The 18,061-nt window shown below is 45.5% G+C and overlaps 1 protein-coding gene across 1 annotated transcript; it reads right to left on the bottom strand.

Moving 5' to 3' along the window:
* Positions 1-758: 758 nt before the first annotated feature.
* Positions 759-4,070, bottom strand: LOC140207627 (probable G-protein coupled receptor 139). The gene is made up of 2 exons (XM_072276179.1): positions 3,973-4,070; positions 759-3,086 (listed from the first exon to the last, which is right to left on the bottom strand). The coding sequence occupies exons 1-2, from the start codon at positions 4,040-4,042 to the stop codon at positions 2,188-2,190; spliced, it is 969 nt and encodes a 322-aa protein (XP_072132280.1). The 5' UTR covers positions 4,043-4,070; the 3' UTR covers positions 759-2,187.
* Between the last annotated feature and the right edge of the window lie 13,991 nt (positions 4,071-18,061).

Here is an 18,061-nt window from a genome sequence, read left to right as displayed (position 1 = left end):
ACAAATTGCAACGAGAGAGGGAAAATGCATGTCAAAACAGCAATATTGCCGTATTCCTGGGAGATAGTCATGCAGATATAATGGGAAGGTCAGGTAGTTGCTGTATACCAAGAGGGTGATTTCCTAGAATGCCCACAAGATGGCTTTTTAGAGCAGCTCCTGGTGGAGCCCAGCTGGGGATCAGCCATTCTTGATCAGAAATTGGAGGTGGGAAATCCTGGCAGTCGTTGAATGTTTGGAGTTGTGGAGAAGTCATATTTTAATTGTGCTGAATATTAATTTCTGCGTCTCTTTGTCTTGGAATCGAAAGGCTCTATTAAATATTGTCTGATTGCCATTGCAGATGTTTGATAACTGTTGAACAAATAAGAGCATGCCATTTTCTGTGATATTTTTAAAATATGGTTGCATTGCGGTTTTAAAATATTCCACAATGTGTGGATCATAAGTGAGTTCAATTGAAAGAGAAAGAGGAAGATTATGGTAATGAAATACTTTTTGGGAGTAGTGTGTTTCTTTAGTTTGTGTTGCGTGGATGATTGAATTCATCATCTTTTTCACCAGACATGTGGCAGAAATTGTGTGTCTCCTTGCCAGAAGTGATTTCCAGGAACGGATGTGAAATTCGGAGCCTGCAAGACTTTTCAAAATTCTATGAAGTGTTAGTGTATGGGAGCCTCAGCTCCCCACATCTTACTCTCCTAAGTTCTGTAGAATACGTGCTGAGGCCTTTTGCTTCACAAGTTGTTTATTCTGTATTCTGCAATTGCTTGCGATAGTTTTGAAGGAAGACAAGTGTGAGTATGGATGTTTACTTTGCTCGCGCTGCGTTGTCAGTTTGTGTCATTTTGTATGTTTCATTTATTATTGATTTCAGAGGGAGACACGGATTCCACACCAGCCATGTGGATTCAGGGCTCAAGGGATCAAAATATGAACGTATCTACACCCGATATGATAAAGCCACGATTCAAAAGTCTTCAGTGAGGTGCTCCAATGTCTCCTTGGACTCCAGACACAAATTTTCCTCTTTCACCTCTGATCTGCCCACACGATCTCCACTCTCCTCCTGTTCTTCACTTACGTTAGAGCAACTCGCCAAGGCCTTCTCTTCTCCCCTTCTGACTCGCCATAGCCCTATCTGATCCTTTCTTCCTAAACCGTAAATATCTTTCTTTCTTTTCTCTTGATGGGTTGCTCCACATTTCTTGTAACCCAGGGTTACTTTAGCTATCATCATTTCCCTGCCTCAATGAGGCAAACCTATATTGAACCCTATGTAAGTGCTCCCTGAACAACATCTCTTTCGCATTTCCCTGAGAACACCATTTCCCATTGTCCTTCCCAAGTTCTTGCCAGGTAGCACCATAAATCGCAGACCCCCGATTAAACACAGTCCATGCACTCTGGTCCTGTCCCTGTGCAAGGTAAATGTTGGGGAGTTCTGCTCTATCATTCTGAAATGCTGACCCGCGGAGAGATTTGCCACCTGATCCATTTCCTTTTCTACTATTAGATCTCGTATGGACTGTTCACTAGCCCGCCTCATAGTGACATGAATCCATCCTGGACACAACTGATAAATTATGCCATACCAAAAACTTTTACCCTGGGGGAGGTGCCGAAGAATATTAGGGACGTTTCAATTGTCAGTGCCAATAACATGTCCAAGTTCCGCTCCCGATCGTTTCCTCACTGTTCTTCTTGAATGTTTGTTTTGTTAATCTGGTGGGCGACTGTATAGAATACTCCAAATGAGCTGATCATGGTTCCGCGTTCGTCTCACAGTCTATTAACAAACGAACGCTCCACGTCGTCCTCCCTTTCTGCAGCTGTGATACTATCTCTGGTCTGCCATCGCAATCCCTTCACACTCTGTTACCCAACCCGGTCCATTTTTCAAAATCTAAAACACGGAAAGTCCTGAAGCCATTCCTGCCCTTGTGACAGTCGAATGTCTGTGATAGTTTGGATCATACTTCAACCGTTGTAACAATCACGCCAGCAGCATTCAACGTTAGTATTGTTACTACCTGAACTGCATGAAGTCAGCAATCTTCCATCAATTCTGCATTTTCCGGATGACCAGGCAAATGATTGTTTGAATTCAAGACGTATTTGCCAATGCAGTTCATTGTAAAACAGCTTTATTTGAAAACTCCGCGGTATTATCATTAGACGCGGGCGTTATCTGCACAAATGGCCATTTAATGTAAACACATACGTCATTCCATTCCTCAGCTCTTCTCTGAATTTCCTCTGTGTCAGTGTATAGATACTAGTATTGGTGCACATGCTGAAAAATTGCAACATGTACCCAAATTGTTGGAGAATGTATACCGGGGAACTCAAATATCTGTCCTGGTAAAAATAGTTTTGCACTTGCCATTTCAGGGAAAAGGCTACGTAGGGCATCCACAATAATATGAAATTAGCTGATACAGAAAACAACAAAATCATCGATTTTCTGCGGTTTTCCACCTCGGCATCTTTCTGATTGTCGCTGCTGTGCAGAAGCCTTCTGCGGACTCTATTTGCCACAACGATATGCCTTACGGTTAACCCGTTAAACACCACGAGTAAGCCGATTGGTAGTAATGGTGTTAAAATACTGTTCAGCAATTCGTATCCTCTCCACACGGGTGAAGTAACGTATTCATATCTGCCGGTGCACCGCCACGGCGTGTTGTCAATGATGACGTAAGGTTCAAGTGCAAAGTAAATTGGGTCACTTCTCCCGCAGCTCACTATAACCACGGTCACGATAACCACCGTTGCTGTTCTGTCGGTGCAGTATCGTTCCCGCAGCTTTCGGCAACATATTGCGATGAAGCGATCGAAGGTAAAACTAACCGTAAACCAAATAGAACAGTCCGTCGCTACCCTCCCAATTACAACTGTCAGAGCGCATACAGGAGTGATGAACAGGAATCTGGAATACATGTAGATATTGTTGGTCTGTTCCACTAAAACAACAAGGATAACCACCATCAGATCCGCTGCTGCCATTCCAACCAGGTAACGGGTGATGCATTTGGAGAGTCCACATTTTCCACGAAATAGGATCACAATCGCCGTTAAATTAACTGCAATAAATTGAAAAAAAAATGGAATTATAACTAGAATAAATGTAGATATTGTTTGTCTGTTCCACTAAAGCAATAACGACAACCACCATCAGATTTGCTGAGGCCATTCCGACCAGGTAACGGGTGATGCATTTGGAGACTCCGCATTTTCCCCGAGATAGGATCATAAATTAACCTCAAGAAATGAGAAAGCAAAATGGACCTATGTTCAGCAGCAAATCTCGGAATACCCCCATGGAATTCTGTTTGGAAGTGGAAAGCGGGAGTCCAGTGTGTGCGGTCTCGGTCGCTGCGCTCCGGCTGGAGGACACTGACGGATGTGAGTGTCAGTGGATTGGCGACCTTCCCACAGTTTAGAGCGAGGCATCCGAGTTCCGGGACTCACGTACCGGTGAACGGACGATCGTGCCAGTAAACAACACCATTTCCATTATTAGAGGTGAAAGAGTTGAAGGGATTGTTTGCAGTGATGACAAAGTGGAATCAAGAGATACAAAGCACAAGTTATCATTTAGTGACTTTTGTAAGAACAGGCCTACGTGTCGAAAATAGACTGGACAATCATTTAAATAAGCTGCCACGTTGTAATAAGATCTACTCTGATAGAAACTCGGACCTAGAAAAGTATAGACCAGCATCACTTCAGAATGCCTAGCCAGGTGAAATTATGAAACAATGCCAATATCGGCACGAACATAAATGACAAAAGGAAAATCACTTCGATCAAAGTGTGGAAAATTAAAATAAAACAATCAGATGCCTGAATTCTCCATCCGGGAAATACGTTTCAGCCGATGGTAGCACCTGCGCTCAGTAACAGTGCGGATTCCGCAGCAGAGTAACGACGGCACCGTACATAAAGTAACCAGCTCCGGCACCTTACCGGGGACACCAACCGCTACAAGTGCAGGATAGAAAATGGCCGCGATGTAGTAAATCGCCGGATATCCCATATTCCGTCAGAAGCAGCGTTCAGTTCTACAGAACGTTTCAGCTGCTCAGATGGACTGGTGATCGGTTTAGCAGACTTTTATTGAGGTGAGAGCAATTCTACTGAGGCAATTAGCGTGGCTATCACGTCAGGGACATTATTGACAACCAACTGCACAAACGCTTACGTTAATCTATGTTTACTCACTGTCCCCGTGTCATGAATGTGACTCCTCAGGGGATATTGCAATCTATTTACTTTGAAACAAAATACAATGTGAATTTTCCATGTTAGTCTTTCATGCTACCCGGCTTCAGTTTTTTAAATAGGATTTTTTTTTTATATATGTATCTGGGTTGCTTTTAAAGTAGGCATTTAATCTTGAAGTCGATTTATTTTGTAACATTTGAGGGAGCACATTCGCTTCTGAAATTGAAGGAAGGAGTGTCTTCTGGCAGGGAAAATGTAGAACACTTCTTTATTAAAGGGGAACATTCTTTTATTCTTTTCTTTCGTTCGTTCCAGTCATTTCGGGAGCTTTGAGTGTTGGAAATTACAGTGACAGCTGACAGGTGTTACAATAAAATACACTGCACATATTCCTCCAAACGCTTTAAAAGATCCACGGCGATATTCCAGAGACCTGTGATCAAAAAGGGTACGTGTCTTGGGGAAATTAGCGAGGGCTGTGGACAGTTTGAAGAACGATGTTTTCCAGCGCACACATTGATTGGCAGGACCCTGACCTCTGTTGGTGAATGACTTGAACACCTCATACCCGTGACTTGCTATGCAGTCTACTTAACTTTAAAGATTTTCTCAAACGTGCCACAGTTCTACGACTATTTCTCCATCCATTCGCTCTTTGAATAAAAGTAGCAAGTGAAATCTGTGAACTGTCCGCAGGTTCTCAGGCTGTTCTATTTTTTACCACAAAGTTTGTATTTTTTTCTCCTGATTTTCCTTCAGGTATATTGCCTTTCGATCATCAATATAAGTATGTGCAGAACAGCGGATGCGTTCAATCTCACCTCTCAACCTTCCTTCTGTTCTTGCAGTGCACCGGTCCCAGCCTATTGTGGTTCTCGCACCGATGAGCGGCCCTCGGCTTACTGGGGCAAGTCTCATCACTCTGTTTCCATTGTGGAACTCCTAATAACATGCGGCCCTCGGTTGACCCGAGAAAGTATCAATTCTGCATTCAAATTCATTCTTACAAAGTGAATCACTTCGTAACTTTCCGGGTTGAACTGCATCTGTAACTTCTCAGCGCTGCTCTGCGTCCCGTCACTGTGCTGTTGTAACCTGTGACAACCTTCTACACTATCCATAATTTCACCAACTTCTACATCATTGTAAATAAAATAACCCACCATTCCACTTCCTTATTTACATCATTTCTAAAGCACACAAATCCCGGGGGTTTCGAAACAGATCTCAGGACACCACTGGCAGCATACAGAGAGAAAACGCTCCATCCACAACTATCCTCTGCCTTCTTGGGCGTCAGTCCTGAATCCACCAGCCAAGTTGCCCATTACTGAAGTAGGACTCACCGCTTCCCGCAGTCACTCAGCGTTTCTCCCGACCGCACAAAACGACTTATCGATCCTACATCGGCCCTTTTAACGCTCTCCTCACAAATGTCCCTCCGACTGGTGAATACTAAAGTCTTCATTCAGGACCTCCCCTTCTTCCCCCGACTTCAGAGACTTGTTTCATCTTCTATCCCTGACCGGTCCTGCACTCATTCCAGTCATCTTTTTTTCACATTCATCCACAATGGCTAGGGGTTTTCCTTAAATCTACTGCAGACCTTCTGTAGACGTTTCTAGTTATCCTAATTCCATTCTTCAGTGTGTCCCCGGCTACTTTGTAAATCTACAGTCATGTCTGATCCTTGCTTTCTAATCCTGAGGTCAGCTTCCTAAAGCTTCTTTCTTCCTCTTGACCAGATGTTTCACATCGCTTGTCGACCATGGTTCTTTCACCCTGCCATCCTTTCCCTGCCTGAATGAGGCAAACCTATCCAGAGCCTCATGTTAGTGCAGCCTAAAATACCGTCACACTTCAGTTGTGCATTTTCCAGGACACATCCAGCCTAATACCATTATAGTTAGACAGGATTTTCCAGCCTACTATCATCATAATTCCACTTACACTGTTAATAACTTTGGGAACTGACACGTGTCAGTGGGCAGAGAGTGGCGCAATGGGATGGGATGGGGAATGACACGAGGTTGTGGGGACACAGTGGGGCATTGAGATATCTTTGTGATTGACGCGGGTCGGTGAGATTAGTGTGTGTACCACGTTTACGAAAGGAGTGTGCTGGACCCCTTATAATTTGCCTACCGACACAATCGATCGACAGACGGCACAACAGCCACTGCTCTACACACCGTCCTTACACACCTGGAGAAGAAGTATGCTTATGTGAGAATGCTATTCTTGGACTACAGTTCAGCATTCAACACCATCATTTCCTCCAGTATCGACAGGAAGCTCAGAGACCTCGTCTTTGACCCTGCCTATCAGATCGCCAGCTGGATGTTAGCGTGGACTCCCTCAGCTCCACCCCACTGAATTTCAACAGAAGCCCCTCAGGGCCATGCACTGAGTCCCCTCCTTTACTCCCTGTATGCCCATGACTATATCGCCACCCACAGTTCTAATCTGTTAATTAGAATTGCCGACGACACTACATTGATTGGCCTAATCTCAAAAAAAAAAATAACGAAGTGGCTTACAGGGAAGCAGTTATCGCTCTGACACAGTGGTATCAAGTAAGCAACCTCTCCCTCAATGCCGCAAAAACAAAGGAGCTGGTTCTGGATTACAGGAGAAGTGGAGACGGGCTAACACCTATTAACATGAATAGATCTGGGGTTGAGAGGGTAAACATCTTTAAGTTCCTCGGCATCCACAGAGAGCTGCAGATCTGTGGAATGCACTGCCTCAGAAGGCAGTGGAGGCCAATTCTCTGAGTGCTTTCAAGAAAAAGTTAGATAGAGCTCTTAAAGATAGTGGAGTCAAGGGATATTGGGAGAAGGCAGGAACGGGGTACTGATTGTGGATGATCAACCATGATCACAGTGAATGGCAGTGCTGGCTCGATGGGCCGAATGGCCTACTCCTGCACCTATCGTCTACTGTCACATCACCGAGGACCTCACGTGGTCTGTACACGCCAGTTGTGAAGTGAAAAAGTCACAAGAACTCCTCTTTCAACTCAGACGGTTAAGGAAGCTTGTCATGGGCTCCGAAGTCCTAAGAACGTTCTGCAGGGGCTCAATTGAGAGCATTCTGACTGGTTGCGACACTGGTATGGGAGCTGTACCTCCCTTAATCGCAGGACTCTGCAGAGAGCGGTGTGGACAGGCCAGCGCATCTGTAGTTGTGTAATTCCCATGATTCAGGATATTTACAAGGACAGGTGTGTAAAAACGGCCCAAAGGATCATTGGGTACCCTGGTCACCCCAGCCACAATCTATTCCAGCTGTTACCATCTGGCAATCGGTACCGCAGCATTAAAGCCAGGAACAACAGGCTCCGGGACAGCTCCTTCCACCAGACCAACAGACTGATGAACTTACGCTAATTTGAGTGTACATTATTACATTGCCTGTTTTATTCGTTATAAATTATTATAAATTACTATGATTGCACATTTAGATAGAGACGTGACGTGAAGATTTTTACTCCTCATTTATGTGAAGGATGTAAGAAATAAAGTCAATTCATTTCAGAGTGAAGCACAATAAAATATAAGTTTTATTATATTTTTTCCAAAGTCTTTTTTCTGTATTGCTGCATAAATAGTTAAATTGATCTTCAGAACTATAGTAAATTAAAACCATCGAAGATCTCCACCTAACGGCCTAACCCCGCATTTCCGCGCTCTGACGCCACCCTTCCTTTGACCTCAAGTCCATGGAATCCTTGATCCTAGAAGCACGAACAAACCCACCAGTGCCGGGACTAGGGGGCTCTCACCTACCATTTCGCCGCTCCTCCATGCATCAGACCCATGGAGGCGAGGTAAGTCTCCAACTTACCCCCACTATCCCACAGCCCCTTCGGTCTCAAGACCCTATTGACTCGAAACGCCTCGCAAGAGAGCATCAGCACCTTTCTCTCGGGGGAGCGAAAGCCCACCGGCTCCGGTTCCAGCGGACTGGAAGTGGGAGAATGTCCCGGCCCTCCTGCAAAAGCCTCCGTTACCACCCGAGAATCTGAGGCTGAGGTAAATGTCTACCTTTGACTCTGCCCCTGCTGGGTCCGAAGGGGGAAGACTCGAGACCCATGCGGCAGGTCCGAAAGGCCAGGCAGGATGTTGAGAACCTTTTGGGTCCCGTCCCGTCCGAGAAGCGCTAGGGAGGCCGCAGTGCGCAGGCAGTGGATCTCTGCGAAGAGTCGAAGAGAAAGAGGGAGTGAGAGTCAGTTCGAGGAGGTGAGGGAGTTGGTCATAGAGATGGTGGATGTGGAAAGCGGAAGAGAGGGTGATGGTTGCGAAGATGGATTGGGGAGGAAGATCGTGATATGGGTTTCGAAAGAATGGGTTGCATCAGAGGGGTGACTCAGATGGAAAGGGCTGGCTGTTTCAGAGGACATTTCAATGGCCTCATTGAAATCCCAGAATGTCTTGCAGGTGGGAGAGATCACTAACGGGTCACTGAACATAAGCCTTTCTTCTGACTGACAATTAAGACCATAAGACAATAAGACATAGGAGCAAAATTGGGTCATTTGGCCCATTGCGTCTGGATAATACTTCCTCCACAACCACCACACACACTCCCAATCCCGGGCTTTTGGCCACGACTTTTGATGCTGTCCAATCAGGAACCTATCAATTTCTGCGTTAAAAAAAAAACACCCAACCTGGCCTCCGCAGCGGCATGTGGTAGCTAAAGCAATTTCCTTGTACTTGTGTTGTAAATAGACGCCCGTCTATCCTAAGGCTGTGCCTTCCTGTCCTAGGCTCCCCTACTTTGGGAAACATTCCTTCCACATCTACCCTGCCTAGGCCTTTCAACATTATCAAGGTTTCAATGAGCTCCCCCGCTCATTTTTTTCTCTAAATTCCACCGAGTACAGACCTAGAGCCGTCAAACGTCCTTCGTATGATAATCCAGTCATTCCCGGGACCGCCCTTGTGAACCGCCTCTGGACACTCTCCGATATCAACACATCTCTTCATCTCTCCGTAGATGAAGAGTCCAATACTGTACACAATATTCAAGGACAGGCCTCACCAGGTGCCCCATAAAGCCTCTGCATCACATCCTTGCTCCTGTATTCAAGCGGTCTTGAAATAAATTCTAACATTGCATTTGCCTTTTTCAACACTGAGTCAACCTGCATGTTAAAATAGCCTGCATATTTACATTTATGTCTACCACTAGAGTGCATGGCCATGTATTTTACCAACATTGTATCTAATTTGCCACTTTCTTGCTCATTGTCCCAATATGTCTTAATCCTTCTGCCACCTACCTGTTACCCCAACACTACCGACCTTCGTTTCATCTACCAAATGGGCAACATAGCCACCTATTCCACTATCTAAGGCATTGATATGCAGCACAAAAAGCGGTCCCAACACTTGTCCATTTTGCATCCCTAATGAACTGATACTCACCCTGATGACAATGCCCCACCGTCATTACATCCTAGTCTATCAAACCCCGTCTTTCTCATCCCGTTTCTCTGTCTTGCCTGCAGATTTTTCTTAGCGACACTCAATTGTCTCGGGCCTCTAGCTGCGGTGTCGCTTGCTATTCAGCCGCGGGAGGAGAGGCGTTTGATCCATCGCGCTCTGCTGGGGACGGCGTAGCGCAATCGTGGCGACTGAAGACTGAAGATTGAAAACGGACTGAGTTGTCTGAAATATGTACATATGTAACAACAGGAATTCTGCCGATGCTGGAAATTGAAGCAACACACTTCAAAGTTGCTGGTGAACGCAGCACGCCAGGCAGCATCTCCAGGAAGAGGTACAGTCGACGTTTCAGGCCGAGACCCTTCGTCAGAACTATGTACATACGTATTTGTCTGGTTGTATTTTTATAGGCGAGACTTGGCTTCGCAGCCACGGATTCGTCTAGCGGGAGTCGGTATTGGAGAAGAGCCATAGCCCCGATATCCACGGTGTCGCCTAGCGGGCCTGGTTGGTAATATGTCTTTGTATATTGACCCCGTAGTAGTGCTGTCTCGTTTGGCAGTATTCATGACTATTCGCATATGGTAATTTAACTTGAATTGAAATAAATTGAATTAAGTTGAGCAGGGTTGTCGACTGAAAGGGGAGAAGAGAGGTGACAGTGAAGGACAGTGAGGTGAGAGGAGTGAGACGGCAAAATGAGGAGAGGATGGAGGAAGGAGGCTGAGGGAGAGGAGGGTGTGCTGAGGGATTGGGGAGTGGTGAGGGAATGGTGAAGGTGAGGAAGGGAGGGACGAAATAATAGATTGCTCTGTGGAGAGGGGAAGCAGAAGATGGTCAGGGAGCTTCACACATTCAGACACGGTGCTGAGGGAGTTCCATTCCTTCTGTGGTAATATAGGATCAGGTGGGTAACACGAAAATATCAAAAATACGCAATAAAATACTAACAAGTTCAAGACGATAAAAGCGGAAACTAAGAGAAATCAGGAAGTATTGAACACATTACAGGATCCTGAAACAGTTCAATGCAATCTGATTACTTACACAGGCACAATCAATTGGCAAGCATCATTCACTAAAATCTTGTTTTAAATTGCAAACTCATGGAAGAAACGATCCATTACTCTAAATACAATCCCGAGAGAGTTTTATGGTCAGAATGCTACAACTATATTACGACCAGTCCATTACTAGCGATAAGGCAACACATGATAAACGTCCAGATATAATATCACAGGACAAACCAGCAAAAAACTATTTATTTAATAGTCATCCAATAACAAACAAGAGAAAAATCTGCAGGTATGTGTGTGTCATTCCAAATGCACATAATTTAGAGAAATCAGTACGTGAAAAAAAAAAACACCAGAGATATGCCGACTTGAAAAATAAAACTGTAAGACTATGGTACATGAACAGGGTATACATCGTCCCAATTGTAATATCTACACGGCAATACTTGTGTGAATCTCCAGACATCACTGGAATAGCAGGAAAGATCCCAGCAACTGAAAAACGAGTGTGATTGTCTATGTCCATACCACATGTTTTACCAGTTACAACTGAGAAAAAAAAATAATAAGCATGCTTTTATACTTCAGTATACCTCAGCAGAGGAGATTCAACATGTAGTTTTCTGGGATGGAAATCTATCAGAAATCGGCAGGTGAGATGACATTCTTTCCTTGAGGCATTGCGATTTTCCATTGAAATTTGCACAATTGTAAAAAAAATGCAAATGTTCCGTAGTGTTGAGCAAGAAACCACAATACTAAATACTATTGGAATTGTCAGAATATTTTTTTGCCATTGAGGAGTCATTAGAAGTCATTAAGGAGTCAATAAAAGTCCCTGTTACCCACCCAAACCCACAAACAGCTGGGGGAATGGGGAGGAAAGGTGCCTTTCTCATAAAGTAATGCAAGCCCCCTTTAGAAATTAACTTTCTGCGGATTATAATTGGACACTGTGAAGAAATTGTCTGTGCCAGTGAACGTATCACTTGAGCTGATACAAACTCACTGGACACTGCCAAACTGTGTACTGTGTATGTTGTCTGCTCATCGAGTGTTGACGGACTTGCCGGTCCGATGTTGGGTGAAATCAGCTAAATCTCATTGCCGTGCTGCCTCCTCACTGCGAGCCCGGACCACTCTCGATCTGACCGTCGGGGTGCTCACTCTGAATTCCGTCCGTTCTCCTTGTGACGACGATATCTCCAGCAACTGTTCCGTTTCCTATCCGTCTGCGAGGAGCATCGGCTATGTACGCCACTGGAGAGGTGAGTGTTTACACTGTCAGGCGGGATTTATTATTGAACGTGGTTCTGCGATGACGGTAGCGGGGATATGCTCAAAAATAAAAATGAAATGTAGGATGAATTTAATCAGTGGTCGGAGGTGAAGGTCGCAGGTTGCGGGTGCCGAAGGGTCTGTTGTCGTGTTGTGTCTCTCTCGGGCTCTAAACCAGCTTTATTCTTCCCGCTGCCACATTCTCCAATAACCGCCAGTTTTTGCACTGTCAGGGTGATAAAATCCTCCTACCGCCAGTAAGAAGAACTTAGTAATTTTGTTAATTAATTGGTTGAATAATTGACATGAGCGGATAACTCCCTGCGCTGGTGATCTGCTCTCTGGATTCGGACTGAGTTACCCCATAAATAAACGCGTTTGAGCAGCAAATTAATACCATCAGCATGTATCCGGAGTGTCCAAACATGTTCAAATCCTTGGAGGGAGTCCAAGCAAAAACAGACGTGGGGGAGGCAATGACGGAAGAATAAGAGCATGGGGGGCAGTGGAGTGGAGACAAACGGGGAAGACAGAGATCGGTAGAGAAACTGAGATATAAACGAGAGAGAGAGAGACGGAGGATCAGCAAGGGAAGAGAACGCGAACGAACCACGCACGTGAGGGAAAAGAAATTTCAAGGAAGCAGACACTTTGGTTCGACAGACTATGGCGGAGAAAGATTGGCTGGAGAGAGACTGAGAGTGGGTGGTAGATTTATAGAGTGAGAGAGGGGGCAGAGGAAAGACAAACTGGGAGAAAAGAGAGACTAGTGGAAGACAGTCTTGCAGAGATAGGGAGAGACACGGGGAGCGAAGGAGAGAATAGTAGGAAGATAGAGATTGGGAGAAAGACGGGAGAGAGGGAGAGGTTGAGAAGGTGCATGTGACAGGTACGGGGCGAGAGATACGAGGGGGATACAGGTAGAAGGAGAGTGACGAGGAGAGAGAAACTGGAAGAGGAAGAGTTGAAGGAAAGAGAACGGGACTGAGGGAGACAGGGTGACAGAAAGCCTTGGAGGAAGAGAGAGAGAGACAGATAGAGAGATAGAGAGAGGGAGGAGAGGGAAAGAGACTGGGCGGGAAACAACAGGCTGAGAGGGCAGAGAGACTGAGGGGGGTGATAGACTGGGGGAAGAGAGAGAGAGAATGTGGGTAAAAGAGTGGGGTGAGAGCCCATGCGAGGAGAGAGACTGGGGTCACACAAGAGACCGGGGCGAAGAAAGAGACGGAGAGGGAGAGGTTGACTGAAGAAGACAGACTGTATAGACAGAAACTGGGGGACTTGAGAGGCAATAAGGGAGAAAAAAAATAACAGGGAGATAGTCCCGAGCAGAGAGACACGGGGTGGGGAGGGATAGCGGGATTGGAAAACGAAAGTGATGGGAGGGTCAGAAACTGTGGGAGACGGGAGTGATGATGGGGGATAGAGGGAGACTGCAGAATGTGCCCAGAAAAGGAGTGAAGAGTCTAAGGAGAGAAGGATGGGGAAGAGGGACGTAGGAGAGAAGACAGCTGAGGGGAAGACGGAGCCGATGGCCTATGGGGAGAAAAACGGCAGAGGGGGAGATGAACTGAGGGTGAGAGTTGGACAAGAAAGTGGACAGGTATGAGAGAGAAACAGGGAGAGAGTTTGAGGAGAGAGTTGGGAGAGAGAGACAGAGAGAACCTGGGGAAGAGAATCACTGGGCGGAGATGGACTGGAGAGAGAGAGTGTGGAGAGTGAGTGAGGGAGAGAGATTGCAGGAGAGAGAGAATCGGTAGGTAGAGACTGGAAAAGGGGAGAAACATTCCGGAGGGAGGGGAGAAAGAGGCCAGTGAGAGAGACTTCTGGCAGAGAGATTGAGCGAGACAGTCTAGGAGAAAAAGACTGGGCAAGAGAGACTGGTTGGAGAGAGACCCTGGGGAGATAGACTGGTAGAAGAGAGACCGGGGAGGGACATGGACAGGGGGAGCGAAAGACTGGGGACAGAAACGGTGTGAGAGAGTTTGGGAGGGAGAGAGAGATAGAGTGAGACATACAGAGGTGAGAGAGCTAGTGAAAAGTAGAGCGAGTATGGAATAAGACAGAATAGGGCAGAGAGAGGTTTGACAGGGAGAGAGAGAGAACCAATGGAGAGAGAGTCGAGGGGAATGGAATGTCAGGGAAGGAGACTGGGGAGCGCGAAAGTGGGGGTAACGAGGGTAGAGGAAAGAGAAATAGAGAGAGGCCACGCCGGGAGCAATATAGAGGCTGGAGGATAAGGCGGAGAGAGAGAGAAACAGGGGGAGAGAAACAGACGGATGAGTGAGTGTGGTCGGAGAGTATTTGGGGCAGATACAGGAGGGAGTGGCGAGAAAGGGAGTGATATGAGGAAGAAAGACTGAAGCAGAGAGGCTCTGGGAGAAGGAGAATGGAGCACCAAGGAGAGATACTGAGGGTAGGAGAATTGAGAGTTAGGGAGAGAGGCCGATGTAGTACAAAGAAACCGAAGGGGAGAGGTAGAAACAGACCAGGAGGAGGGATGTCTGCGTGAGTCGAGGGATGTGCGTTGGGGAGAGTGATTTGGGATGGGAAGACAAATCGGAGTAACGAGGTAACGAGGGAAATGGGCAGAGACCCAGAACAGAGATGATGATGATGATTACTGTTGTTGTTGTTATTATTATTATTATTATTATTATTGTTAGTAGTTGTAGTAGTATAAACATGCGATTGTACTGGAGTAAATGCAAAGGAGATTCAACATATATTTTGCTCCGATGGAGATTTTTTTAGAAATCAGGAAAACGACATTCGCTCCTTGATGCAGACTGGACATTGGGGTTATCCGTAGAAATTTCCACAATTGTGAACAGAATACACGAGTTTTCTGGCGTTATTTTTTTCATAACAGGTTTTTCTAATAGGAAGGGCAAGTGTAACCTTGACTGTAAGTTTGCCTGGACTGTTGATTTTCTTTTTCGTTTCATTCTTATGCAGAAGATAAAACTAACAAATGAGTTGCATTCCTGCCGATTTGGTCCTCAATATCGTCAGACCCTGACCCGCTCTGTTAGTACCGAAAGCGCAGCGGCGGAAACGAAAGAGGGAATATTGTTAAAACATAAATATAAAAGGTAAGATGAGATTAATTTTTGGTTAGAGGTGGAAGTCGCGGATTCTGGACTCCGAAGGATCTGTTTCCGTGTTGTGTGTCTGTCCGTTTTATTCTCACCGCTGCCATTTACACCGAGTGACCGCCAGATTTGCAGTATCAAGAATGAAATCACGGAGACCGCCTCTGAGAAGAACTTAGATATTTTGTTTATTAATTAGTTGAATAATTGACGTGAGTGGATAGTTCGCTGCGCTGATGAACTGCTCTCTGAACTTGGACTGAGTTATCCCATTAATATTCGTGTTTGTGCAGCAAATTAATGTCATGAGCATGTGTCCGGAGTGTAGAAATACGTACTCCGATTCGTTGTAATTATTTTGATCCAGTCCGGCGATGGTGTTATAAAGGAATTCGGCAACACTCACCGACCACAGGATGATGAAGCTGCCGGAGATGCTGAGAAGTAAGTTCACTGACCTCCTCCTGCTCTCCATCTCCGGGTCACTGCGGTTCTCCGCCTTGCTCTGGCCCCTCAGCCCTTTACGGATGCGACTAGTCACTAAAATGTGTCTGACTGTCAGGGCGTTGAACAGTAGTACTAACACGAACCGGAGTAATGACATTACAACGGTAGTAATCCAGTCATATCTCAACCACCCGGGATCCGTATCGTTGCTGGGCTTTGGAATACAGTCCCAGGGTATATTGTCAATCACTTTCGTAGGGTGGTATGTAAGGAAATTTGGCACATTATAAAAGCAGAACAGAAGGCCGGTTGTTGCCAGAACCACAACCGCAGTTTTCCCAGTGCAATACATTGCTTTCCGCTTCTGGCAACAGATGGCGACAAACCGATCAAACTTAAAAGTGACAGTGAACCAGACAGAACAGTCTGTGGCTGAAAATCCAAGACAGAAATCACACTGCATACCGGGATGATGTCCAGGAAAGTCCCGGGGAAGTAATAATAACTGATCCTCCACAATATGACCCGAAAGATGATGATTAGTCGATCCGTCATCGCCATGGCTACCAGGTAGCGAGGGGTGCAGGTGGAGAGGCCGCATTATCCCCGGGACAGGATCGTAATAGCCACTAAGTTCACTGGGGAAACAGCAGAGAGATAGAGTGCATTATTGTTTCGCCTTTCCATGGGTCTCAGGGCAAGGATAACCTGGAAAATGAGAACAATTGCACTTTGCAGATAACTAATTTTTGGATGTTGACAAGTGTAAAGCGGGAATGACCGATGTCTGAAGCGCGTAACTGCTGGGTGAACGGGTACGGAACGCTGTTTGAGAAGGAAGCATTGTCAATTGATGGCCAAGGGAGCTATGGGAAAATCAATATAAATTTCCCATCAAAGGTACTCGAGTAGCGTGTAAAGCCTGGATACCTCGGGAACTGTCTCAACGACGCCGATTCCCGAGTTCTCGTCACTTATGTTCTGGCAAACTCCACATAGAGCCAAGGCCTGCTCCCTCCGTCTCTGTTCACTTCCAAAGTTCTATGTTGAAGACAATTTTATTTCCTGCAGTTGCATGTCTTATTTTCGCTTCTTTTGTATTCTGCAACTACATTTCTTCGTGGTTCCTTCACACTATATCAATGGATCTTAACAGAAAGTTTCAGTTTTCGCTTTTAAAGATTTTGCCTGACCCGCTGAAATTTAAAATATTTTGCACGTTGGTGATTAAACCATCTAATTTTCAAAGGAAAGCCAATGTAGATACTTCAAAACATTTGTCACTTTTAGGGGTTGCTCCAAATTTCTGCAGCATTTTACTAAATGCTTCGATGCTTTTTCTTCGAGAGCGGAGCATCGCGTTTACCCGGTCTGACCTCCCACGGACACTGCTGAGTTGACTCTTACTTCTTTCTTCAGCTGACGAATAATAGGGCGTGGAAACAAATCCTGGTACACTAAAACGCACACAGACCCTATATGAATTTTGAAAACTCCCGATATTTCGGAGTCTAACTCAGAAGTGTAGTCTATCGCTCTCTTCTGATTTTCACCGGGGTTTCGCTTCCCGTGTTCCTTTGAAGCTCGCAGCAGTTTCTTAAAACACCGTGCAATACATTAAAATTTAAATTTAATACATGTACAGTATCGCCATTGACGCGGATAACACCAATTAACCCGTAAAGGTTCCGAGCGCAGTTTACCGGAGTTTACTTTGACAGCGGCTTTGCACTGACAAATCAAAACTGCCAGCTCTGAATCCACAAAATGAATCCGTCTCTCCGAACTTCCACTGCACATCTGTGTCAACAGCCGGTTCATTTTCAGCTGACACCACAGATAAATCTGCAAGGGAATTTCTGAAAGAAAAAAAAACACGATGTTTAGACACAGTGCTTGCATCGATACAGCAGCATCACAACTTTGTCGGTAACTGAACGAAATCACAGACCAGGCACACAGGGCTGCAAATGATAGTTCGCCGATATTCTTACCAGAAACACCGATAACGGCTACGGTCAAGTAATATGTCTTTCTCACATGGTAAAATGTTTGAAGCATGCTGTGTGAAATTCAGTCTGTCTTCTAGCTGCCCGCGATCTCGCTGAAGAAACTTTAAGCTGATGAATCTCCACGGTCATTCATACTCGCTCCAGCACACTGAATATTCAGTGCTACATAAGGCTGACGGGCCTTACAACAGCTGGTATAAAAATAAGAATGATGTCATTCAATTAAAATCCCAATTGTGATGAGGTATGGAGAGCTTGAGACGAAATTACAAAATCACAAAGATGAAGAAATGACATGCGAGAAGTCAGTGAATGTTGTTGCGAAGGGTCACACCTCGGTTGCATGGTACTCATTGTTGATCTTGTCCATTCCTTGGTTCCACGGACTTTGTCATCATAGACCAATGCTCTACTGTTAGTCATCTGTTCCGTTTGACTGGCAATAAAACACAAGAAAAATTAAGACAGAGATTGATAAGTATCTGAGTAGCCAGGCCATCAAAGGTTATGGTGAGAAGGCGTGGGAG

The sequence above is a fragment of the Mobula birostris genome, chromosome 13, assembly GCF_030028105.1.
Source record: "Mobula birostris isolate sMobBir1 chromosome 13, sMobBir1.hap1, whole genome shotgun sequence".
NCBI lineage: Eukaryota > Metazoa > Chordata > Chondrichthyes > Myliobatiformes > Myliobatidae > Mobula > Mobula birostris.
The sequence above is the reverse complement of the archived record's forward strand: the minus strand, read 5'-3'. Positions and strand labels throughout refer to the sequence as shown.

Coding starts and splice junctions, on each gene's coding strand:
- LOC140207627 (XM_072276179.1), bottom strand. CDS start 4,042: ATGGGATATCCGGCGATTTACTACATCGCGGCCATTTTCTATCCTGCA. Junction 3,087..3,972: donor TGTAGCGGTTGGTGTCCCCG/GTAAGGTGCCGG, acceptor AATTTATTGCAG/TTAATTTAACGGCGATTGTG.